Below are 26,166 nucleotides of genomic sequence, written 5' to 3'. Positions count from 1 at the left end.
ATTTGATTATGGCAGGTATACCTCTTGACTTCACTAGCAAAGCTACTGGAAGCTACCCTGGGATGACTACAGCTCCATACTCCCAGGTCCCTTCAGCTGGATTTGGTGTAAATAGTGTTTTAAGAACCTCTGATGGAGTAGTTTATTCTTCTGTAGCTGCTCCAGTCCCATCCACATATGCAATTACCACTCAGCCAGGCTCCATCCTTAGTAGTACCTTAACACCTACATCAACAGTACAGAACCAGACATTGCCACATCCGTATGGTTTCATTCCTAGTACCGACCCAGGACAGATAATTGCTTTTGATACAGGAATACCCAAGGAGCTTCTTCCCACTGCTTTGGCTGACATCATAACAGGCTACCCAGATATGTACTCAGACACAACCCTGGAAGCAATTGCAGCCTCTCTCGATGCCCTAGCCTCCTCCCCCATATTCCCTGGTTTAGACAACACTAAGATGGCCCAGTATCAGATGGAGAGGGAGTTTCTAGAGCTAGAGAAGCTTAAGCAGCTATGTCTTGCTGAGGAGCTGGAATGGGAGAGGCAAGAGATTCAGCGATATCGTGAACAAGAGCAGTTTATGGTCCAAAGAGAGCTTGAGGAACTACAGGCCCTGAAACAGCAGCTACTCCTTCAGCAAGAGGAAGAGCACCATGCCCACATGGTGGCCCAGCAGGAAACCTATGCCCAGCAGAAAGAGCAATTACAACAAATCCAAACACTCCAACTGCAACTCCAGCGCCAGCTAGATGAACACTATGGTAGTACTGGAACCGCAGGGAATCTCCTAGATGCTAAATATGCAGGGGTTGGGGACAGTGGCCAATACTGGCCTGTCAAAGATGAGTGTTCAACTCCATCCTTACGGAGACAGTTGGAGGAAGGTCAGGACCATCTTAATTTAGTTAAGAAACTTCAAGCTGATCAGGACACAGGGAAAAAAATAATTGATAGTGGAGTGCAGACAGATGATGAAGACTCAGCAGAGAAGCAGCATGTTGGAAGAAGAAAGAAAAGTAAGAGAAATGTTGATAGCTCAGCCCAAACTGATGACGAGGATCAAGATGAATGGGATGCTCCTACAAAAGCCAGGCGACGCTCAAGAAAACATAGCAGTGATGGGAAACACGGCTCCAAGGTCTCTAGCATTGCTATTCAGACCGTAGCAGAGATATCTGTTCAGACAGACCACTCTGGAACTATCAAACGACCTAATGTCCAAATGGACACAAAAGTGGAAATTGTCAAGCATATATCAGCTCCTGAGAACTCTCAGAGAGGTGGCAGTCTGAGCTGTCAGACAGACTCAGACAGAAGACACACACCAATTGAAGTGGCCTACAGCACTCATCTAACAGCTGATGTTCCCTCAAAGTCCAAAGTCTTCTACAACCAAGTTTCCCCCATGTCTCCAGAAAGGTCCCTTGGAGGGCAGAGAATGTTGACTGCTGACCCAACCAGATTTTCCTCTGGCCCTAGGGTATTAAAGGCTGGTCAGAAATCTCTGTCTGATCCTAAATCCCTGAGTCCTTCTACAGAAGACAGGATGGGTGGATACTATGCAGACAGTTATCCTGTAAGCAGAATGGAATTAATTATATCTTACCAATATTAAAAGCAATTGTGCTGATTTTGTTTTAATAATTGAGAACTGTATTTCTTTATTTTATTTTATTTTCTAGGGCCGAGGCTCTCCCTCTGGTACAGGTAAGAAGGTAAAGCGGACACTACCAGACCCTCCTCCCGATGATGACTCTATGGGACGGTCAGGCTACAGCACCAACTCTGCTCGTCGGCGTCTTGCCCGCAGTACAACAATAGCCCGGGCAAAAATCCTGCAGGACATTGACAAGGAGCTTGATCTGGTGGAGAGAGAATCCTACAAACTTCGCAAGAAACAGGCTGAGCTTGATGAAGAGGAAAAAGAGATTGATGCCAAGCTACGGTGAGATGCAATGATTTGACATAAGCCAAAGTCAGGATATATAGACTAACACTTTTTCACAGCCCTTTTGACATCAATTCATCAACTAATATTGATAGCATCATGAATATGTCGTGAATTGTTTTGCCAGCCTCCCTATCACCCAATCATTATTCCTAATTCATCTGCATGATTCCCTTTTTACCCTGGTAGCTTATGGGCTAAAAGGCTTCCTTGACATCACTCAGTGAGACCTCTCCACACTCACACATAGTAAGGTACTAATGTGTGAGAACACAGAATGTTACTTGCCTCTTTGGTTGTTTTTTGCATTGGACTGTTATTGCTAAAGTTTTAAGCTCAATATACTTATTTTCCTATTGCTATAGATACCTGGAGATGGGTATCAACCGGCGTAAGGAAGCCTTGCTGAAAGAACGAGAGAAGAGAGAGCGGGCCTATCTTCAGGGGGTGGCAGAGGAACGAGACTACATGTCAGACAGTGAGGTTAGCAACATCAGAGAGGCCAGGGCTGATGGCCTGGAGAGACCAAGGACAGCACCCCAATCAGAGTTTGACCAATTTATCCCCCCTCAAACAGAAGCTGATTCTCAGTATAACACACTAACTAGTCCCTACTCTCACTATGCCCAGTATGTTCCCCAGACCCAAACCACCAGCCACTACAACCAACAGAATATGTACCAGCAACAGTCCCTTTACCACCAACAGGGGTCTCCTTACCCAACTCTTTCACTGACCCATGCCCAGACGCAGCAAAGCAGTTACCAACATGCTCTGCTTTTGCAGCAGGGAAAGCAGCGACAATCCGATTTAGAGCCCAAGATGACCACCAATTACGAAGTGATGCGCAACCAGCCTCTGCTCATTGTGCCAACCTCTTCAGAAAGTGGCTATGGGGTGGCTCACCTTGGAGGAAAGTATGGAAGCTTGGACTTGAGACTGGGGATAGAGGAGAGGAGCATGGCCTCAAGTCCCATGTCTAGCATTTCTGCTGATTCATTTTATGCCGATATTGACCACCACAATGCCAGGAACTATGTACTTATAGAAGATATAGGGGAGCTCACTAAGACCTCAACAGGGCTAAGCAACAGTGGCTTAGGTTCTGGATTCAGCCTGCCTGATAAGGAGTTGGCCAAGGCAGACAGGCTCCTAAGGGCAGCAGAAGTCAGGCGCACAGCAGAGGTAAATATTTTTCCATTACAATATCTACTACCTTTACCTTTCTCGTCTCTTTAATGATCTCACATCCTTTGTAAAAAGTTGAATTTATGAGCATTACTACACTGTTTTTTTAACCTCTATGATACCAATCTTAAGGGCTGATCAAGGCAAAATAAGATAAAATTGCGGTATAAAAAAAGTGAATTTATATAAATAGCAGTTAAATGTTCCTTAATGTTAAGCATTTGAGCGCTTGGCATATAAATACAGACACAAAAATGCAAGGAACTGATTATATCAGACACCCTTGCAACATACTCACCTAAAGCAAATGTAAACAAATGTAAAAAAAAAAATCACTTATACAACATGTTACTGTTCAACTGTGCAATATAATTGTTGGAGACATAAAATACATTATGATACGTTATTTTGCAAGTTAAATTTACACTACTGTTGAGAGACACTTCAATTATATTCACTTAATCATTAATCATTAATCCATTAATCATGTCAGTCTGAGACACCTCTTGAGTAGCATTGGAAGATGTGTAGGTCAAAAACCTCATTATTTATCTTGCATCAGTAATGTACCTAATTTCTGCCTCTGCCTGAAATGATTCATTTCAGCTGCTGTCTCTTTAAGGCCAAGGGAAAATTTGAGTGAGCTTCCAGGTGGGCCTGTTCTTTAAAGAGCTGCCGGGGTGGGCATTTCCTACAACTTTGCTCCATGCTTCCTGTAATATGTTGGCAGAACCTGACTTCAGGTTCTGGCCAAGTCTTACAAAGTTCTTGTAACGTTTAGTTTAGAGCGCCAGGAGTTGCAAAGGTTTAGTATGGACATCCAACAGCATAACCATATATGTATGTAGTTAAATATGGATCAACATAACAGATCTCCTTTACTGTATTGCATATTATTTTTTCCCTTACAGGTGGCAGATTTTTTAGGCTCATCTCGGCTTCAGGGTTACGGTAAAGGCGAAGATGACACTATGGAGGAGCCTTATGAGCTGAAGCTACTTAAGCAACAAATTAAACAGGAGTTCAGGCGTGGAACCGAGGGACTAGAACACTTAACAGGCCTTGGCCTGCCCCAGTATCTCCCCAGTGATAGTTTTCGGCACTTTCCTAAAGGAGAAAAATATAGCATTGGCAGGCTAACTCTTGAAAAACAGGCTGCAAAGCAACTCCCGGCAGCTGTGCTTTACCAGAAACAGATGAAGAACAAAAAGGCCACGATAGACCCAAAGGCCATTACTAAGTTTTCCCCAATTCAGGAGAGTAGGGACCTGGAGCCTGACTATGGCAACTACATGGGATCTGGGGCATCCTCTGTAACAAATCTAGCAGCTACGGCAAGGTTGCTTCAGGATGAGATTACATTTGGGATCAGAAAAAACTTGTCTGAGCAGCAGAAATATTTGGGCTCCTCTTTGGGGGCCAATCTAGCAGGTTCTCTTAATCTTGGGCAGTCCCATGGGCTGGGATCTACTATCAGAGCAACAGCCCAAGATGATGGGACCTACCCAAGTGGATCCCGTTCAAGACCCTCATCTCGCCCATCCTCCCGCCCCTCTTCAGTTTATGGTTTGGATCTATCTATCAAAAGGGACTTATCTAGCTCTTCACTTCGACTTAAAACAGAAGGGGAGGTCCTGGATGCAGCATTTGCACCTGGGGTGGCCAGAGCAAAACCAACAAGTTTACCTATTAGCCAAAGCCGGGGCCGTATCCCCATTGTGGCTCAGAACTCTGAAGAGGAGAGCCCCCTGAGTCCAGTGGGACAGCCTATGGGCATGGCTAGAGCCTCTGCTGGACCTCTACCACCGATCTCAGCTGATTCCAGGGACCAATTTGGGTCCAGCCATTCCCTGCCAGAGGTACAGCAACATATGAGGGAGGAATCTCGGACAAAAGGCTATGATCGAGATATCGCATTCATGATGGATGACTTGCAAGGTGCAATGTCTGACAGTGAAGGTAAATGGAACCTAAGACTGTTGCAGCAACTCAATTATTTGGACCTGCTTATCATGCATGCTAATGCTGAGTCATCCTTCTGACTTTGTGAAGTGTTTTTTTCTCAATTCCGTTCTCCAGATAATTGTTGTTGCATATTTCCACCTTAAATTTTTACTTCCACAGTAAATGTCATGTACATGTTTGCATGCTATTTCTTTTATTTTGAAAATATTACTCACTGATACATAATACTCTAAGCCTGAGCTTATGTATGTGACTTAGCAGCTCTATCTATGTTTGATCTCTGAGTTCACTAGCATGCTTTGTTTTTTTGTTTTTTTTTGCCATGCCTTTAATTCTTCTCAGTTTAATTTTAACCCCATATTATGGCTAAATTATTTTCGTAAAATGCCTAACTTTATTTAAATCTTAGAAAAACATTTTTTTTCAAATCATCTATGTACTCCTGGCACAGTCAGAAAATGCATGGAAGATAAAAAAAAAATACTCAGGTTTAGAGAGGTAATGACACCTAGGCTAATGGCAGACATGAGAAATAATTGAGAAACATACTCACTGGGCTGAATAATCTTCTAATCTTTTAAAGTAAGATAACAATAAAAGGTAATACAGCTAATATAAAAGTTTAAGCTATGTATTATGAAAACATCTGCATTAAAAAGATGTAGGTCATTGTAATAAAGAAACATTATAAGTTATCACAATGTAGAATTTAATGATCTCCTTGTTTACATACACTACCAAGAGTCCTGCATACTATTTAAGTAATCAAGAACATTCTTAATGTTTAGTCAAAGCATTTAGAGTCTTTGAAATGCTCTAAAGCATCTGAAATCTGCAGTAACATATTTGTACAAGGTACAGAAAGGAGTGTCTTGGGATTCCCTCTTTGTTTTTTTGCTTGTCTTTTTTTATGGCTCCTACTCCTACTCTGCGGTTGCCTCAAATATAAGTATATTTATATTTTAAGTCACCTTTTTATAATACCTAAATAAAGAATAAGCTGCTGTAAGTTTAAATAAATACAGCTGAATCATGGTGGTCTGGATATTTTGCAGCTTTATACAGTTATGCTCAAGGAAATCACTTTGTGTAGCTTCTTCTCTCTAGCTCTTTGTAAGCCAGCATCACACCTACCAATTCAAGTTTTTTCTTTCATTGTGAACTCATTCTGCAAAACAATGACTTTCTTCTGAGGTTTTCTATGCAAATATGTACTGTTAAAACTAACTTTTTAGCATCATATCATTGACTCATTTATGTTAGGTGTCTGTCTTTGTTACTTTTTATCTTTTGTTTTTCTATTTGTATCTAACTCTGCATCCATGCATGTCGTGCAATACATTCTTCATTTCCATCTTAATAAAGTGTATGTTTTATGCTTGCCGGTTGCTGTTTTGCATGTCTAATGGCTATGTGAGTTGTCCATGTTCCCCAGTAATTGACAAATATTGACATGAACTATTCCCATATCTTTAAGTGTGGGATTGGTAGTGTTCCATTACGTTTGGTAAATGAATCTCTGCAGATATTAGTTCTTTACTTTGTACATTTATTTTGATACAGTATGTTATGCACTTCTTTCAAACTTAGACACTGTGAACAATATAAATAACTGATTTTGTAAGCAACCTGATTAAGACTTAGTTGAAAAAAGGGATTCATAGCATCCATATTGTCTATAAGAAAAGTTTAAAACTGCATTACACTTAACATTTACATTTAGCAAAATTTGTCAGGTTTGTTTCTATACTGTTAACTGAGGAACAGTATAGTTAAATTCTAAGAAAATATCTATCCTGACCCTATGTGAAAGTTTCCATCTGCCTTGATTACAGCACTAAGTGAGTCCATGCTGGCTTTGAACAGAGATGATGCCAGAATCTTTCATGAAAGTATCAGACACGGTAGAGTATATTACAGTATTAGTTAAAACCCCTCACTTTCCTGTTACTAATACGTCTCAATTTGACATTAAGTTATTGTTGGCCTTTCCCCTAAAATGTTTTTAAATGTTGTACACATTACTTCTGCTTAAATTTGAAAACCTTCTGAGGCTAGTAATGTCAGATGTGCAGTAATTTCAAGCATGCATCTTATATTGACTAAGTGCTTTTAGTGCATGTGCTGAAGTATTCTCACTATAGTTCTAGTCCTAGCACAACTCCTTGAGTCTGTTTATGAACCTTGGTTGAATGCATTTCTGAAAAAAAACATACAACTTTGTACCACAGCTGGAGGCCCAAACTGGAATATAGAAGGTGAGACAGCATCCCCACTTCCATGAAGCTACAACAGAGACTGTATGCCTCCATGCCGCATATCATGGTCCTGAATGACGCACTGTTTCTGGTTGATTTGTAAACATACCAGACTCATAGACAAAACATGTCATTTAGCCAAACTTGAGTAGTTGACATGGTCAGATTCATTCCGGAATGACACACCATCTCAGAGGCACTGGAAATATGTCATGTGTCCTATAGAAGTGAACTCAAAATACATCATTCTGGAATGACTGCACATCACAGTGGTTCTGTAAACATATCAGACCCATATCCAATATTCATGTTCATGCACTTTTGCTATCACGTGTATATTGTGTGATCATACACAATTGTTTCCACAAAAAATATATTTTAATTGCTATCCAGTGTATATATGTAAAAGGCATTTTATAGTATTCTGAAGGTCGATGTTGCCTATGTTATTAATGCAATCATTCAAGATCATACAACTCAAAGGTAATGTTAAAAACTGATCAGTGCTTCCTATTCTAATGCAGGTAGATGAAAGGCAACATTTACCTTCAGCATAAAGGATCATTGGGCATTTTCTCTTCATCATTTCCGGTGCATCTCCTCAGAGTCACATTATATCCATATAGTGACAATAGTTCATATTTAACTATTAATGACTCAAATTCAAATGCAGGACATTCCCAACAACCTGGCATTCTTATCATGGCTCTATAACGTCTTTATAGAAGAGATATATAAAATGTTCAGGGTTTGCAATAATGATACTGTAATGTGGCACAAGACAACTAGTATCTTCAAGGCGTAATATATCAAATTGAAAGGTTATCAGATCTCTATGTGGTACGTATTTTGTTATTTATACTGCTCTTATAGTACTTTATAAATACCTCAACATAGTAAAGTAACACATTACAGTTGTATATTTTTGATGGCATACCATTAGCTTAAATGAAAGATAAGGATTTAGATATCATGCATATTTCCCCCCTTCACTTCTGAAATATTTGTATCAGAAATAGTTTTTACAGTAGTAGTAGTTGATTAGCATTCGTATGTAATGTAAGCAATCATTTTTATACAGTGTTTAAGAAAAATCATACACAATGGGACAACTCCAACCCACACTGTTTGGAATGAAAGTGTTCTATATCGTAATACATGATTTCCCAGGGCTTCTTTCAGCTGAAATATTGTACGTAAAGCAACATTTCAAATTTGGCCTAAAAGAGCCCTCACACCAAGATGGGGAGCATTGCATGGTATCAAAGCATGCCTAACCTTAAATGCTCTCAAAATGTTTTCATCCTTCATTCAGTGTTTTGCAGTGATCATTTGATCGGACAGACTGAATGGATAGTGTTGAACAATGTTCATACTTCTTTGCTTTCACCTATCCAGTCTGATCAGAGATCTGTACTGCATTCGAGTAAAACTGAGATGATACAAGTGTTGTGATGCATTATCAGAAGCTTGTCCTTCCCCAAGTTGTCATTGCCACAATGTGAAACACAGTTCTTTGCTTGGAAGCTGGAAGCTACCGTCGGAGTGTATTTTTTGTGTACGTAGATTTTAACCACTTCCTCTCCTCTGCTCAGCCTACCATCTAAGGAACGAGGACACTGATTGGTTTGATAAGCCAAGAGAAGGACATCCACAGAGCGGGAGCATGTCAGACAGGAGACAGGTGAGGGCAAAGCTAACAACATTCAGTCTTTCCTTACATACATTTTTGACTTTGTGAATGTGATTTTATCGCTGTAAGGAAAACCCATTTCCCTCTTTGCTGTTCTTTAAAATCTCTCTCAGATGAAACTGGTCCCCTATGCCTTCCCTCACACTCGCTTCAAGCTTAAGAGAGACCTGAAGGACACCAGTGTGTCTGGTATAATGCTTTACATTAGTATCTCACAAAAATCATGTGCAAAAACATGTTTTATTGCAGTTTTGTTATAGTTATTTACATGTTTAATTTCTCTCAGGGAATGGACTTGGGATCCGAGTGGTAGGTGGGAAGCTGATTCCGGGGAGTAGAGGAGAGATCGGAGCCTACATCGCCAAGGTCATCCCTGGTGGAGCGGCAGAACAAACAGGAAAAGTTGTAGAGGGTAAGAGAAGAATGAAAAAAAGGAGGTGCTATTTATATGTATTAATATAAGTTCTAGTTGCTCATTAAGTTCATATGTTGGGAGTTGTAAGGAAAAAGCTTCAAAACATGAGCTTTTCAAATCAAGCTAAAAGAGATGCTTTGATTTGACTTTGCTTGGTCTGGTACAGACAGTACATGATACATCATTTCTAGTGCCTGAGAAATGAATGCTTTAAACTGATTTTTTTTTAAATCATTATTAACCTTTAAGTCAATACCATTCACAAAAAGAAATCCCTGCATGAATCATTGAATTCCAGATGGACAAAGAGAGCTGCTGCTGTATAGCCTTCTGTGTTGTTGTCTGTCATGTCTCTTCTCAGCACATCACATCCAACCCAGAAGAAAAAAAAAAATCCTGTCATCTCACCCTGCCCAGCGCTGGGCTGTGTTAGTCATTAGGTTATATTTAGCATCGCTATAGACACACAAAAACACAGCACCAGGCACAGACAAACACATACACAATAATTAGTCTCATTACTGTGAAGAAATAAACCTACTTAAATTACATTTTAGTTTATTAGAGTTCTCATATGATTATTCTCCTAATGTTCATTAATTCAAGAGGCAGAGTATTCATGGCAATTCACGCAGTTTGATATTTTCAGGGCTTATTTGTTTCTTTCTTTAATGGGAAACCCACCAAATGGGCTGCAATGGCTTAACTATTGCACAAGGGACAGGGTGAAGGGCAGATGAGCTTATGTATTTGCTCTTGGGCGGATGTATTCCATTTTATGTTCTTTACAAGCAAATAAGCGCTGTATTAAATAACGGGGGGTGGTCAGGCATGTGTTTACTTATAGTGTATGCTGAGTAATAAAGTAATAATTACGCAAATGCCATGCGTCGTATATGCTCCACTAAAGGACAATGGCAGCGGAACATGCCTTTAGGTGCATGAAGAAATTAAGTGGGGGAGGATGCAGTGAGTTATATAGAGAGCAGCACTTGGCTCTTGCAGAAGCATACCAAGGAACTTATACAAGCCTTTATGTCCTTGTAGCTGGTTTATATGTAGAAGACCAGCTATCAGTCCTGTAAGTGAGGCCTCACACAGCTCTGGCCTTTGAATGTTTGAGTTTGCTGTGTATCTGTGTTTAATATATTTTTCTCGGAAACATTAAAGGCTTTTTATGCGATTTTTCACACTTAAATGTAGAAATCAAGTATATCCTCTGAAAATAACTCTGTGAGTCATGACTGTCTACAATGGGTGTAACACCCGAGTCCCACTGTCTGTGATGTTTTCAGAGTTTTCAGAGTCCTATCTTCAGTTTGTTTACATCGCCCGGACGGCCGGCTGACTCCTCCCCTCGCGTATAAAAGTTGTTTAATTGAGGGACTAGAGAAAAGAAGAATAACATACTGTACTCACTGCTTAACTGTGTTTCTAGATCACGCTCATTTCATGTAAATTTACATGCAGTGTGAAGATACGAGCGCAATAAAGATCGCTAGCTTTAGCATGCTAACACAACAATGCAGCGTGAGTTGTTTTGGTTTCATGCTGGTGCTCAAGGGCGACATCTGCTGGATCTGCATATAAAGCCTTTAACATAAAGGTTTTCATATAAAAAAAATTTGGAGGCATTGTCTCACCTCTACCTCTGTGGTGCTATCCTTTGTTTTTAATTCTTTGTGTGAAAACAAGCCTACTCTAGTTGTCATGTTGCTGCTCTAAATGCTCGCAGAGGACAAAGTCAACAAAAAAAACCTAATTGGAAATTAAATGAGTTCACTTTCCCACTGGGTGTACTGCAAATTGAAATATCACATCTGCTCTCTGAGCGCGTAGGCAGATGGATTTTTTGTTTCTTATGTTGAGACGAAGTGAAATGCCTGGCCTCAGGCTGTACAGTATAGCAGATTGTCTGGAAATTGATAACACCCTTTTTTTGAACCCGCCGCTTACCTTTTTATCACACCACAGGAATGCAGGTGTTAGAGTGGAACGGAATCACTCTGACAGGAAAGACTTATGAAGAAGTGCAGAGCGTCGTGGGCCAGCCATGTGCAGAGGCGGAGCTCTGTGTGAGACTGTGAGTTTGCATCTGTCACCATTTACCCCTCTGTCCCACTGAAACTCCGACATCTTTAGTCGCAATATGGTAACATTGCACCCATGTACAGCCTGTCTCCTCCCTCCCTCTCCCTTCTCCTCATTTCACACCCCTTAATCCGTCAAATACCACTATGAATGATTACTGCTTAGTTACACTGGTTGATATTCCAATCATAAATTTCCTGTATGGATCCAAACAGTGACCTTAACATGCTGTCTGACCCTGAGCACCCACAAGCCCTGGAGCACCATGTCCAGCTTAAGGCTGGTATGTACAAGGATTTTGTTGATATGTCTGCATGCATGCATGTATCTGTGTTCTTATTCTTCATAAATGCAGTCTGCATCACGATACCTATTTGTCTCAGTAGGTGGGCAGCGTTCACCAGGAGTCGATCCTAAGCAGTTAGCTGCAGAGCTGCAGAAGGTGTCCCAGCAGCAGGGTCCTGGTGTTGGGTCTGGAGGTTTGGGTGTCCTATCTGCGCTGGAGCGCTCTGCCCTCCTCCACTCAGGCACTGGATCTGCAGCCTCAAGCGGTGTACCGAGCCCTGGCCAGCCTGCGTCCCCGGCCATAAACAAGAAACAACGGCAAAAGGTAGCGAATTTGACTATTCTTGCATAGTTTCTGCTACCACGCCTCAGAAACACACTTTGGGTGTGTCACAGTGTCGGGATATACAACTAGTCCATGTTGCACCAGCTTTACATTTTGTAAAATAGAACATCTGCTCTCAACACATTAAAGTATGGATCTATCTCTGAAGCCACGGCCTGTGGAACTCTGTGTGATCCGTCATGCTTCTCCATTAGTGTAACATCATAGAACAGTACAAAGGGCAGGTTGTATATGAAGGTCAAATGGTGTGTTCCTGTGTTCAATCAGGGGGGACAGGCCAATTATAGAAGAACAAGAAAATAGCGTGGTACTGCGCATGACCCTTGGTGTCCATTACACCTGAAATGATGACAAAAATACATAAGAGATTCACTAGTGAAATTATAAATAAATCATTGATTGTTAAAGAAAATGAATTATGCATCATGCACCAAATCTGGTGATAAATACCTAGCATAAAAAAAGGACAAAACTAATGTGTTTGTTTGGCAGACAGCACCTAAACCGAAGTGGACAATACGTATTCCTGGAAGTAGCTCAAATGATTGATCCAGCTTCTCAAACTTCACTGGAGGACTTTTCCAGTCGATAGCATGGCTCAGATGGTCAAGTCTCTCCTGAGGCTTATAGATCCAATCAGACATCTTTACTCTTCATCTCCTCTACAAAGACTATTCCTCAGTGGGCTGACAATATGCTGTTTATTTTGAGAAGTTATGTCAGAGAACCAATTACTGCAACGTAATCACTTGGTAACTGCTGACAGCGACTGACATTACATTTTTTTTTTTTGACCCGAGTTTTGTTTCTGTCTCTACGACCAATCATGAAACTGTCATTGTAAGAACTTTTTCTGCAATTGTTTCGCAGCCAACTGATCCGATTAGGACACAACACCCAATCACTGGAGAGATTCAGGTAGGCTAAGCACTTAAAAAAACTACTTGATCATTCATTTCTAAGCTGTTTGTCAGTCTTTCACTCACAGCCTTCACTTTTTTCTTTTCTTTCAGCTCCAGATCAACTACGACAGGAACCTCGGAAACCTGATCGTCCACGTCCTGCAGGCTAGAAACCTGGCCTCGAGAGACAACGACGGCTACTCTGACCCCTTTGTAAAGGTCTACCTCTTACCTGGGAGAGGGTGAGTCCAGAGAGCGTTTTAAGTTCTCATGAATGTCTGGTCTTTGTGTCTGCCTTTCCTGTTTCTGTGTCTGTCTCTGTCTCTGTCCCCCTCCCCCCTATTTCTTTCTGACTTTGTACCGAGTGTGCTGTGCTGTATGGAACTGACTAACTACTGGAGTTTGTATGAGAGAATGAGACTGGACAGGATGATATGAGGCACTCATTCGTAGTGGAATTGGATTCAAATTGGTTAAAATTGCTGAGTCAGTGGTTGGGTGTTTTATATTTAAAACGGAGCCATGACAGGATACTTTGGTACACTGCAAAATTACCAAATTTTTTTCCCAACGGCATTGGTAAAAACCATGCGCAATGATGAATTTTCACGCGTTTCCCCCGTAGTATTTTTTAATGTCGTCCCCTAGATCTACGTATGTCCGCAGCTTCCTCCTCATATCCTGTTCGCTCCCCCATAGTCCCAGGAGCCCGTGAATAGCAGGAGAAAGGATCGATACGGCCTTTATCTTCTCTGCATAGTATCTGCTCTTAGATAATAACCCCGTCAGACCTGTTTATGAGATTATAAAGCTTCTCTACCTTACAAGCTATAAAGGTTAGAAGTGAAGGCTCGGTAGGAAAGCACTTTTGCTTCCTGCTGTCACATGAGCATTTTGAAATGAATTTATTTGACGTTAGCAGCACAGTGCACAGCTATAGTGCTATACAACAACATTTCTGAATTAGTCATTCACCCGTGAGCGAGGATTTTTTTTGGGGGGTCTTGCATCACACAAAAAACAGCGATACACCAAAGGGAAGAATACGGATTGCCTCAGCTCTCTATCCTACTGCCTTTACTTTTGAGCTCTTCTGGGCTTCTCTGACTGTTTTTTTGTGTTTTTGCTTTTCTTGTTTGTGATATCTGCCCTCCTCTTCCTCTTCTGGACTCCCTCAGCCAAGTCATGGTTGTCCAGAATGCAAGGTAGTGTGGTGCTGATCTTTGCTTTTTTTTTTTTTTTGTTAGTGTTATTCTTTTTTTTTTCCTTTCTGTAAATGACGTCTCCTCCAAAGCAGTTGCTCCATCCTTCTGTTGTGGCCTTTGTTTGTTTGTCCAATTATCTGCTGTAGTTCATGGTGTTAAAAACAGTCCTGTCATTGCCTTTTTCTCTCCATGCCTCTCAATTTTGACTCTCCTCTGATTTTTACCTCTGAACAGATTTGTTATTTTGTAAAAAAAAAAAAAAAAAAACTACATATTATCAGTTTAAGTAAACATCTACATTCAAATTTGTGTCTGGTGTCTCCAAAAACAGGAGGTTGCCTATTATAAAAAAAAGCATCTACTCAGTCTACATTTGTGGAGTATGACTTGTTTGGTGAATGTTTGCCAATGGAGTCAAGCACTGAAGAGAAACGTTACTTTCTTACTGATAAATCATTTTTGAATTTCATAACTTATCAGCGCTGATAACAAGAGAAGGACCAAGTATGCTCAGAGGACTCTGAACCCCGAGTGGAACCAGACCGTCATCTACAAGAACATCCATCTGGAGCAGGTATATAGTACTGTGCAGGGCGACATCACACATATCTCATGCAGGTGCACACACACACACACACACACACACACTTCCACTCTGTCTTACTTGTGCAATTACTGCTTGTGCTGTGAGCCATTTTCGGGTGAAGTGGACGTCTTATATACTCTTGTTAGGATTCTGTCCTCATGCCTTATCCCTGTGGCTGCTTTTAGTAACCCTGCGCAGCCTCTTATCAGCACTCCCAAGACTTCAATTTTAACAAACCATCATTTCTGCTCAACACAGACAGCCTGAATTTGTATTATTTGAACATCAAAAAAGAGCGTTAGAAACTTGTGCCTGCCAGTCTGCCATTGTGCTACTGTGTGTCTGGACATGTGTTTTTTTTTTATTCTTGGGGGTCTGAGTTCCCAAGAAGTATGTGTTGCTAGTGACAGATACGCCACCCCAGACAGTAATTACCGCTGCGAGGGTTGAGTGCAGATATGGAAGCTTTGGGTGGTCAGGCATTAGAAGCCCTCTATGGAGACAGGGGGATTCATCGGCTCTGCTGATTAATCACGTCTCATCACCGGGGCAACCCTTTAAAAAATGTTCCCTTCCTGAGACATGTTTCCATCTTCTCCCCCACACACACACACACACATATATGTACACATTCACAGGTATTTGAACAAATGTATGAACACATAAAAGGAAAGACATTCAATGCAACTCTCTCGGCTCTCGGCTCCCCTCCTGCTGTGGGTGTGCATTCATTCATGCACCGCACGTACACTATATTTCTGTCACGCTTCCTCCGCCCACCTGCACACAAACACGCACACTTCTCTAGCTAACACATTACAAAACACACAGACAAGATCTGTCATCATAATCTTTGACCTCTCTCTCTCTCTCTCTCCTCTTTTCCACGCTCTCTATGCAGTTAAAGAAAAAGACGCTGGAGGTCACAGTGTGGGACTATGACAGATCCTCCTCCAACGACTTCCTCGGAGAAGTGAGTGCTTCTCGGAATCTTGAATGCCCACGTCTGGAAATGTCAAAGTCATTTTGTATTCTACCTCACGTAAACGTTTTCTTGCTCCTTTATATTTTTGGAATGACCAGCTTTTTTTTATAGAAGGGAAAAAAGCCTTATACACTCAGCTTTAACTTTGTCCTCCCAAAAGCTCTGAAAACAAACATTACTTTATGCCTTAAGCCTGCATTGTGTTCAGCTATCTATCTTGTGAAAAAAAAAAAAATAAGTAGAACATTTGTGTCGGGCTTGCTTTCAAAGTTATGATTTTCCTTCTATCAACGCTGCTGTGCATGTTAATTGGATTTCTAGGTGTTGATTGACTTATCGAACACCAACCAGCTAGACAACACGCCCCGCTGGTTGCCTCTGATGGAGCAGAGTGAGAGCATTGAGCACAGCAGAGCACACCATGCTGCACAAGGCCCACCGGGCTCTGGATCTGGTCAGGGTCAGGGATATGGCCAAGGCCAGGGCCACTTATCGGGGCCCGGGATGGGACACGGCTATGGCACAGGACAGAGTCAAGGATCAGGACTCGGAGATGGGAGTCACGATTCACCTAAAAACTCTGTGATCAAGAGTAGAAGCCACGGAATCTTTCCTGATCCAGCCAAAGGTAAAGTGATCGTAACCTAAAGCACCTCATCTACTTCATGCTAAAATGTGTATGAAGCGGTTGCATGGTTCTGGATCATGAAACAGAAATTATTATTCTCAGCAAGTTTCTGTTTGTGTCAAAAAACTGTGGTCACTGAGTTGTGACACAGAGAAAGAGACGGTTGCCATAGAAACAACAATAATCGTATCTTGACAGCTGTAATTACCCTTCATTTGCTTGTCAACAGCTACAAGGCAATAATTAGGACCCCTTTGGAGCAGACAAAAATCAAATACTTTTAACAGTTTGAATAATTTTCATCTTCAGCTCGTCTCTCTCTCGTCATATTAGCGGTAACAACCCTTCATTTCGTCTCCCTGCAGATATGCAGATGCTGCCTTTAGAAAAGTCTCACAGCAGCCCGGGCAGCTCCAAGTCTTCCTCCGACGGCCAACTGCGCTCCCACGGCCCCTCCCGAAGCCAAAGCAAGAGCAGCGTCACTCAGGCCCACCTCGAGGACGCCGGGATAGCCATCGCTGCCGCCGAGGCTGCCGTGCAACAATCCCGCCTGCAACCAAGTAAATCCCGCCCCTGCCTTTAAAACACTTCCTGTGACATGCCTCCTTTTTTTCCAACGCATGCAAGCTTTGTCGATATCGTTTGCTAAAAACCTCGTCCGCCATGTTATTTACCTCCTTAACATTTTACCTTTGCTTCCTCTGTCCACATAACTTCTCCTTTGATCTATTATCTTAATGTTATTCCTGTTACAACTGAGATAGATCAATCTTACTAACACGGTGACTGAACATAATCCAAGTCAGATGAAAAGTCAAATATCTGACATATACCATAACCTTAAATTGAATTAAAAGTCTTCTTTAATTAAGTTTTAAATTCAAATAATCCGGCACATTTGGTGCACTAAATATTCTATAACATATTTTAAGTACTACATAAAGTTTAAATATGCCATATTAACACAGAAGAGAAGTTAAAGGCTTTATATGCAATTTTTCACACTTAAATGTAATAGAAATCACTGTCTGTGATGTTTTCAGAGTTTTCAGAGTCCTATCTTCAGTTTGTTTACATCGCCCGGACGGCCGGCTGACTCCTCCCCTCGCGTATAAAAGTTGTTTAATTGAGGGACTAGAGAAAAGAAGAATAACATACTGTACTTACTGCTTAACTGTGTTTCTAGATCACGCTCATTTCAGGTAAATTTACATGCAGTGTGAAGAGACGAGCATAATAAAGATCGCTAGCATTAGCATGCTAACACAACAATGCACCGCAAGTTGTTTTGGTTTCATGCTGGTGCTCAAGGGCGACATCTGCTGGATCAAAAAATCGCATATAAAGCCTTTAACCATCTTTTGACTAACTAATAAATAAATGTGTATTTTATTATTATTCCAAATAAAAGCACCACCCAGATTCTTGTGTCTATACTTAAAATGTGCATGCGCCGATCCCAAGTATATATGGTTTCTACCGAACCCCAGTGTGGAGACCTCCGACCCCTGAATGAGAAACCAAACTGGGATGGCAATCCTTCACACGTCTTCAACCAAATTAACATGAATATCAATTTCTGTTTATGTATAGTGTAGTGTGATGTCCTCATAATGAAAAAAAAAAAAAATTGTAATCCCCTTCTAAGCTAAGTCTGTCCTGAGTCAGAGCTATCTAAGCATGCAGTTGCCGCTTCCCTGGCTACTGTTCCCTTGACCACTGAGGGCTTTGTGATGCTGCAGCCTCTGTGTGTGTGCATGTCTGTGCCATATGAATGAAGCCTAACATAAGAAACACACAGAGACTCACACAGGTCCGGCACACAGGCCCCCACACCCCTCCCCCTTCCAATCCTCTCCTAAACCCCCTCGGCCTAAATCAAAAACACAGACGCACCTGAGAGGTGTCAAAGTCAACAGGAGGCTCACTCTGCATTCCCCCGGCCAATGAGAGTAAAGCGGTCAGCTGACCATGAGGGGAACAAGTTTTCGAGGGAAGGTGAGGCAACATAGGAAAAATAAATACTTGTAATACTTATTCATAAACAATTATGCAATAAAAAAATATCAACTAAAAACATAGAAATAAAATGAAGTCTGCCATTAAACCAAATGTTAAACTATCGAGGTAAATAATTGAAATATCATGTAAATTGTATTGTTTCTGTCAGAGAGTGTGCATGTTTTTATGTTACCTGCTATTGACATAATCATTAGGGATGCACCGATGAGTTGGTTTAACATCGGTAACGGTAACATAAAGGCAAATTATGTAGCATGAGCCAATGTCAATAGCCGATGTTTATTTGTTGTGCCAAATCCATTTAATGCTGATGTCTAGTTCATCTTACAACTGATTCAGAGAAGAGGTTTTTTTATCAGGCAGATGAAGTCCCCTGATGAACAGACTTGACTTGTTTTCATTATCAAACATGAGAGAAAATGTTGGCATTGTGGTAGTCTGACTACTAAAAGAAGAAATTAAACAAACATCAGAATCAGCAATCGGCTAAAATGTTATTTCCAACATCAGTATCGGCCGTGAGTTTCCCAATCGGTACATCTCTAATGATTATGTTTTCATGGCTATAGAAACAGATTTCCAAGCTATTTCATCAAGTGATGTTGTTTTTCACACATCATTTAACTATTCTATCGGTCTCTGTTTTACTGTGAGAGAGTGGGCACTGTGAAGGAGAAGAAGGTATCCACCCCTCAGTCTAGACAGAAACACCTTACATATTCCCTGAACTAATCATTCTTTTCCATAATATAGGCTGGAGCATGACTCAACAGCAGCAAGGGGCCCCAAACAAATAATTAAGTCTGAGGAAATACACACTGTTGTCTCACTTTAAAGGCTTAATATGCGATTTTTTTGATCCAGCAGATGTCGCCCTTGAGCACCAGCATGAAACCAAAACAACTCGCGCTGCATTGTTGTGTTAGCATGCTAATGCTAGTGATCTTTATCATGCTCGTATCTTCACACTGCATGTAAATTTACCTGAAATGAGCGTGATCTAGAAACACAGTTAAGCAGTGAGTACAGTATGTTATTCTTCTTTTCTCTAGTCCCTCAATTAAACAACTTTTATACACGAGGGGAGGAGTCAGCCAGCCGTCCGGGCGATGTAAACAAAGTGAAGATAGGACTCTGAAAACTCTGAAAACATCACAGACAGTGGGACTCAGGTGTTACACCCATTGTAGACAGTCATGACTCACAGAGTTATTTTCAGAGGATATACTTGATTTATATTATATTTAAGTGTGAAAAATCACATAGAAAGACTTTAAATGAATGGGAGTGAATCCAAGTGACCTTCATTTATTTTCTAATGATGGAATATAAGTGTGGTGTTTGTCAGTTAAAACGGTTATACACTGCACTGCTTAAAGGACAAGCTGTCAAATCCATTGATTGGTTCCTCCCCTGATATGCTGTTATGTGATGCTCAGTCAAAGTTATGCGTGACAAGACAGCGTCACTGTCAGTGACTGATAGCTGGGGGTGTGAAGGGTTTTCTGTCGACGTGGTGCATGCACGCGTGGTGAGAACACGAGTCAGACCTTTGAGTTTGTCGATAGAAAGAACGACAGAAAAGTTAAAGTGAAAGATAGACAGGAAGGTATTTCTTCACCATTACCTCACTCTTGTGTACCCTCAGGACCAGGACACAGACTGGCTGATGTCTCAGGGTCGGTGGTGCTGTCAGCCCCGAGTCTCGTGGGAGACGCCTATGGAGGCCTGGAGGGGGACGACGGGGAGGGCACCGGAGTGGACAGTGCCATTTTCCAAGTGCCACGCATGTAAGATCATATGGGGCTCATTTTTTTATCAGCATAATATGCAAACAGTAGTGCTTTCGGCTGTTTTAGTATTTCTTTGTAATTTATCCCTTATGTGTTTTTTTTTCTCTCACAGTGGGAAGACCATTCCTAACGGCACAGATAAAAACCAACTAGGGCCCACGGAAAATGAAGGCAAGTTCTAGAAACATCCTCTGCTCAATGTAAAGAAGTCTTAAGAAAAAAAACATTCTCATGTTTCATTTTAACGTGGTAGAGGTCTCCATCTGCTGGCTACTTATTGTAACAACACTTGTTTGCTTGCTTGTTTTTTTGTAGTTCTTTTGGAGCCTTTTTGCCTTTATTATATAGGACATCTGAAGAGAGACATGAAATGATGGCAGGAGAGAGTAAGGGGGTGACATGCAGCAAAGGGCCGTGTTCCAATTCGAAACCACGGCCGCTGCAATGAGGACTATAGCCTCCATACATGAGGAACGCAACATTACACTAGGCAATCCGGATCTCCAACACTTTTATTAACCCAGCCACTCATTAAATCACCTAAAAACTGTGTTATGGTACTGACTCTGTTCAACTGTGCAATAAAATGTTTTCTTCAGGAAATAGTGTCAACTATAACCAATAATAGCCAAGCCTAAAGAATTCATTCAGGATGTCGGAACTTGGGAGAGAAGTGGTTGTCACACTATCCTACCTGTGTCATAACTATATCTACGTTTCATGTTGCGCAGGTGTCATGATGGAGCCCATCCAGCTCTAGTTTCAGTTTGTAACAAAAGGACCAAGGTCATCTCAGGCTGTAGGCTGCTAGGTGTTTCACAAATGGGGGTCAGGAGGTCTATCTGTCTATCTCTCTCTCTCTCTCTCTCTCTCTCTCTCTCTCTACATATGGAGGGTGAGAAAGAGAGAGAGGGCGGGACCATCATCAAATTGAGGCTCTGCATGCATAATTATATAAATCCATCCTCGGTGTCCAAAAGAAAACACCAAATAATGCATGTAGACCAGAAAAGGGATGACATCCTTTACTTATCAAAAGAGAGGTCTTAAATTTTACACACTCCATAGCAAAGCACTCACCTCCAGAGAGACCACAGAGAGCTGCCCCCTCAGAAAGCTGTTTCTGGGACTGCGTTCACTATCAGAGCACCTCAGGCGGAAACCCAATCAGATAAACCAAATGATTAAACAAAACAAACAAAAAATGTACTTAACACAATGTAAAGAAACCCAAAACACAGAGAAAATTAGAATGTTATCTGGCCCTAAATAGAGAGTTAACAGTGGCGGAATTCTTGAGCACTGTGACTGACCCAAAACTGAGGACGGTGTACAGACTCAGTGAGCACATCCTCACCAACGAGAGAGGACACCACAGTTAGACTTTGGCTTCCCAAAGAGGACAGACTCTGCACCCAACAAGAGCTAGAAACAAAGCTGCACTTTTGAACTACCTGTCCACTGTACCAGGACATCAGAGACACTTACGTCCCACTCATCACAAACACAACTTGTGGATTTAACTTAATGGACAACAACCAAAAAAACGTGTGTACCTGCAGGGTGAGGAACATCAATGTGCACGTTATGCGAGCTGCTGTGACCGGAAAAGAGCATCCAACAGCTCATAACCACCGTCAACAATATAGTCTACCTATCTGTGTATCACTGCAACATCTGCACTACTTATCTCTGTACACAACTGTACATACATACAGACCATAGAGCTGTAAATATACTTCTTTAAAAAAGAAATCTCTTTACATTTTAATATTTTTGTAGTAGTAATTTGTATATTAAGTTAGATTTGAACTTGTATTTATGAGTAAAACACAAACTCATTACATGTTTATACACTTTATTGTACTGCAATCCTGCACATCTCTGTTACTTTCTTGTTTAATCATTTTGTTATGCTTAAATTTTCTGTTTTATTTCTATTGAGCTGTGGTTATTTAAACATTTGTTTCCTGTGCTAATAAAGCCCTACGAATTGAAACTGACAGAGACATGAAAATGTCCTGACCTGGTTTCATCCCTGCCCAATTTAGGTCTGCTAAATTATTCAAATTATCTTGATTGACACAAGGAGAGCATGCCTTTTCTCTGCAACTATATCTGTCTGTATGGTTTTAATGGAGGGTTCACTAAAGGCTAGCAAAATAAAGAAATGAAACAGAAATCATCAACTTATTTAAAAAAACTGATGACACATACTCTTCCATGTGTTTTTTTTTTTGTTTTTAGGTGGTAAAACACAAATAATGGGGGAGATCAAGGTCGCTCTCAAGAAGGAGGTGAAGACAGAAGGAGACCAATTGGTTTTGGAGGTCCTTCAATGCAGGAACATCACTTACAAGTTCAAGAGTCCAGACCATCTACCAGGTACGGAAGCACTGTGTACTGTGCAGATGCATGAGTGAGAATTTACCATAACGTGTGTTTTATTAAATGTAAAGATCATCTCCACCCAAAAAATGTGTTTTTTTTAAGTCTATTGCCCTTAAAATGTCTGATACTATATACTGACTTGTATTTATGTAAGGTTTGTGAGAATAATTTGAATGAAAGACTGTATCACATATGTCAGGGAGCACCAGCTCAGCCATTATAAAATGTAGTTGCAGTAGCCGGGTTTCAACCTGTAGAGGGCAGTCACTGCGAATTTCTAACACAATATGTTGAATTTCAATTCTTTGTACTCAGATTTGGACCCGAATTGATCAACAACATGTCTTAACACTCATATACAGAGGTGTACAGCTGTGAAAAAAGTTGTCTTGTTGTTTAGTTTCTTTGTAACTAAATGGAAAGAATGTCTGCCATGGCCAACTGCTGCTTAATAAGCAATAATAATGCATAGAAACTTAAGCCCCTTAGCACTGAGCCAATGAGAACATACTTCACATTAGCATTAGCACAGTGAAGTTTTGATAGCAAAAATGATTGAGCAGTTTTGGACATATGCCAGATCCTGTAGTACTTAAGTTCTCGGCCTCCAGGAATCAAAAGCATTTTTACTCAGCCTTGTTTCGGTTCATTCAATCATAATTAGATTTGTTTCCCTCTGTTACATCAGCAACCTTCCCAGTGTTATGAGAGCATGCCTACTGCACTCAAGTTGTTGATATTTCAATGATATTAATGGACTGCGAGTTGTTTCTGTTTCGCCCTGCCTTGATCTTGGTCTTGACTCGGTCTCTATCCCTAAGTGTCTTGGTCTTGTCTCGGTCTCTGAGCATTCTGGTCTCGGGTATGTCCTGGTCTCTGTTAGTGTGGTCTTGACTACAACACTACTTCCAAACAGGAGAATCAGCTTTATTATTTTAGGCTGTATTACCATCACTAACACTGTCGATCACAACCAATTTTGAGCCAACAAGCTAATGCTAACAAACAACAAAATTGAACATGCTTACTCAACTTAGTGCTTTCAGACCTCTGCACGTTACACCGTCTCTGCACTACAGCCTCATCTGAGTCAGACTGAGGCTTCAACAAGACGCTATATGGCTACATAAATGTCACTGCTAATGCTCGTCAACTAGATGCTCAATGCTCAGCAGTACCTGGGCGAGGTACAAGGTCTGATTCAGAAGTTCTCAGTGAGAAAGACAAGATGTGCTACTAGCCCTTTTACATCTTTTTTTTATTTTGTTTGGTAACTCTTTATAATATCCATTATTAAGAAAGAGTAAATTGATTGTTAATTCATTTTAGTTCCTAGGTATTTAACTGTTGAATCAATTAAATGGTCATTAATAATGCCAAATAAATATTAGCAATGCTATAATTTCTGTTATTTTGTCAATAGTTTGTGTGAAATCAAATTATTATATTTTGTAACTTAATTGATTACAGACAATAACAATCACACTCTGATTACATTAGTATACTATATAGAAACAGTGTGATTGTTGAACACCTTATAACTCTTATTAAAATGTATTAATATCATATTGTTAATGATAACCAAATGATTTGAAAGCTTAAAGAAAGAAATTGCCATTGTTGGCCACTAAAATGTATTTAACAGTTATAATGTATTAAAAAAAAGTATTATAAAACCTCAGTTTTAACTTCATAATAGAAATCCAAACACAGTAATATATGCTCTGAACTGTCGGTATTAATCATTTACAAAGAATTATAAACAGCTGTTCTAACTTGATAATAGCCTCCCAAATAATGTTTGTAAATGGTTTACAAACTAATCATTACCATTAACAACGTATTATATAGCTATGTAAATAATTGTACATGATTTAATGGTGTTTTACTTTCATTTCTTTGAGCTTTTAATTCATTTGGTTATCATTAACTAATATTTAATACAGTGTAATAAGTCTTATAAGGTGTGTCATAATAAAGTGTTAATAAAAGCTTACTAATGTGATCAGTATTGTCTATTACAATATATTACAACAATAACATTATTCATGATCATTTCATTGTTTGTAAATCAGTTAGTTCATTGATCATTAACTAAAGGTAATTAAATATCACTTTAGTGTGTATTAACAACGATATTTTTGCAGGTTTTCTAACCCATGTTCCTTCTTTTTTGTTTTGCCCTCAGACCTGTACGTGAAGTTGTACGTGGTGAATGTCGCCACTCAAAAGAGGATCATCAAGAAGAAGACCAGAGTTTGTCGACATGACAGAGAGCCTTCTTTCAACGAGACCTTCAGGTTCCCCCTCAACCCAACCGGACACTCCATTCAGGTATGGCAGGCACCTAAACGTTGCCATCAGATATGGATCTGTCTGTCTGTTAAACACGATAAGTCTCACAAAACTGCTACAATATTTTAACATTCAATACTTTTTTTTGCACATTGCTTGATGATCTTATAACAAATCTAAACAGTTACAACAACAGGACAACAGATTAAAGGGATACTTCACACATCTGCATTAATCTTTGTATCGTTAGAAACCTGGTAGTATTTTTGAATGGTCGTGCATCCCGCCCTCATTTTCCCCTGAGATGGGAAATCTTTGTATTTTTACGTCTGACAAGGAGCTTCCAGTGACGCAAATATCGTCATTTTGCGTCACTGGAAGCTGTTGCGGTTAGCGGGGTGAAACTACAACGCTAGTTCCTCATATTTTCGACCACTGAAGCTACAGACCAATCACAGATCAGTGGGTGGGAACTCACTCCCAGAATCGAAACTTAACCTCCGCCATATTGCTTGGAAGCTATGCTAACAGGCTCTATGGAGAAAGCTGATAATGGTGAACAAATATAAATATAGCGGCGAGATGGCTGCTGTCGACAGGCCGGTCTTGGCCGCCGCTGGCCGCACTATGTAGGTTTAGTAGTGAAATTTGAAAGTTGGAGAAGTGAAACAATTCTATGATATATTTTCTGAACTAAATGCACAAACTTTATTCAAAGGAAAAAACTGGTCCCTGGAACACTGTTTGGAGCTAAAAAGCTACCAGGATAGTTACGCTTTCACTGTTGCAGGCCCCCCACCATAACTTCTCACAGAGCATTTTATCTTCAAACTGTTTTCCAGGGACCAAATTTTCCTCTCAGGACGGTTTGTCTATGGAGTTATGAACATATACCACAGAATCTGTACATTTCTCCAACTTTCACATGTCTCTACCCAAAACTCCACAGTGCACCTTTAATACGTTTCTCTCTTCAATGTGTTTCCAGCTTTTCTTGGTGTCAAACGGAGGAAAGTTCGTGAAGAAGACCCTGATAGGGGAAGCCTACATCTGGCTCGACAACGTGGACATGAGGAAGAGAGTGGTCAGCTGGCACAAGCTGTTTGTCAGCTCCACTCAGACCAACCCCTGAGCACCACCACCACCAGAAAAAAAAAAAAGCA

At 40.6% G+C, this 26,166-nt stretch overlaps 2 protein-coding genes across 2 annotated transcripts in view; one reads left to right on the top strand and one right to left on the bottom strand.

Annotated features, from left to right (window-relative positions):
• Nucleotides 1–23,086, bottom strand: part of LOC132972409 (isocitrate dehydrogenase [NADP], mitochondrial) — a 375,783-nt gene extending 352,697 nt beyond the window's left edge. The window contains exon 1 of the mRNA XM_061035211.1: nt 23,083–23,086. The gene's annotated coding sequence lies outside the window, so the exon portion shown is untranslated. The remainder of the gene's footprint in view (nt 1–23,082) is intronic.
• LOC132972402 (protein piccolo-like) lies at nt 3–26,144 on the top strand. Its single transcript, XM_061035194.1, has 24 exons — nt 3–1,583; nt 1,690–1,952; nt 2,321–3,140; nt 4,055–5,102; nt 6,944–7,012; nt 7,340–7,366; nt 8,962–9,050; nt 9,173–9,248; nt 9,346–9,471; nt 11,449–11,557; nt 11,781–11,848; nt 11,952–12,175; nt 13,067–13,114; nt 13,210–13,340; nt 14,277–14,303; nt 14,784–14,877; nt 15,791–15,862; nt 16,196–16,502; nt 16,868–17,062; nt 20,173–20,314; nt 20,430–20,488; nt 22,565–22,702; nt 24,897–25,042; nt 25,992–26,144. The coding sequence occupies exons 1-24, from the start codon at nt 9–11 to the stop codon at nt 26,133–26,135; spliced, it is 5,997 nt and encodes a 1,998-aa protein (XP_060891177.1). The 5' UTR covers nt 3–8; the 3' UTR covers nt 26,136–26,144.
• The last annotated feature ends 22 nt before the right edge of the window (nt 26,145–26,166 follow it).

Source organism: Labrus mixtus, chromosome 4 (assembly GCF_963584025.1).
Source record: "Labrus mixtus chromosome 4, fLabMix1.1, whole genome shotgun sequence".
NCBI lineage: Eukaryota > Metazoa > Chordata > Actinopteri > Labriformes > Labridae > Labrus > Labrus mixtus.
This window is presented reverse-complemented; position numbering and strand designations above follow the sequence as displayed.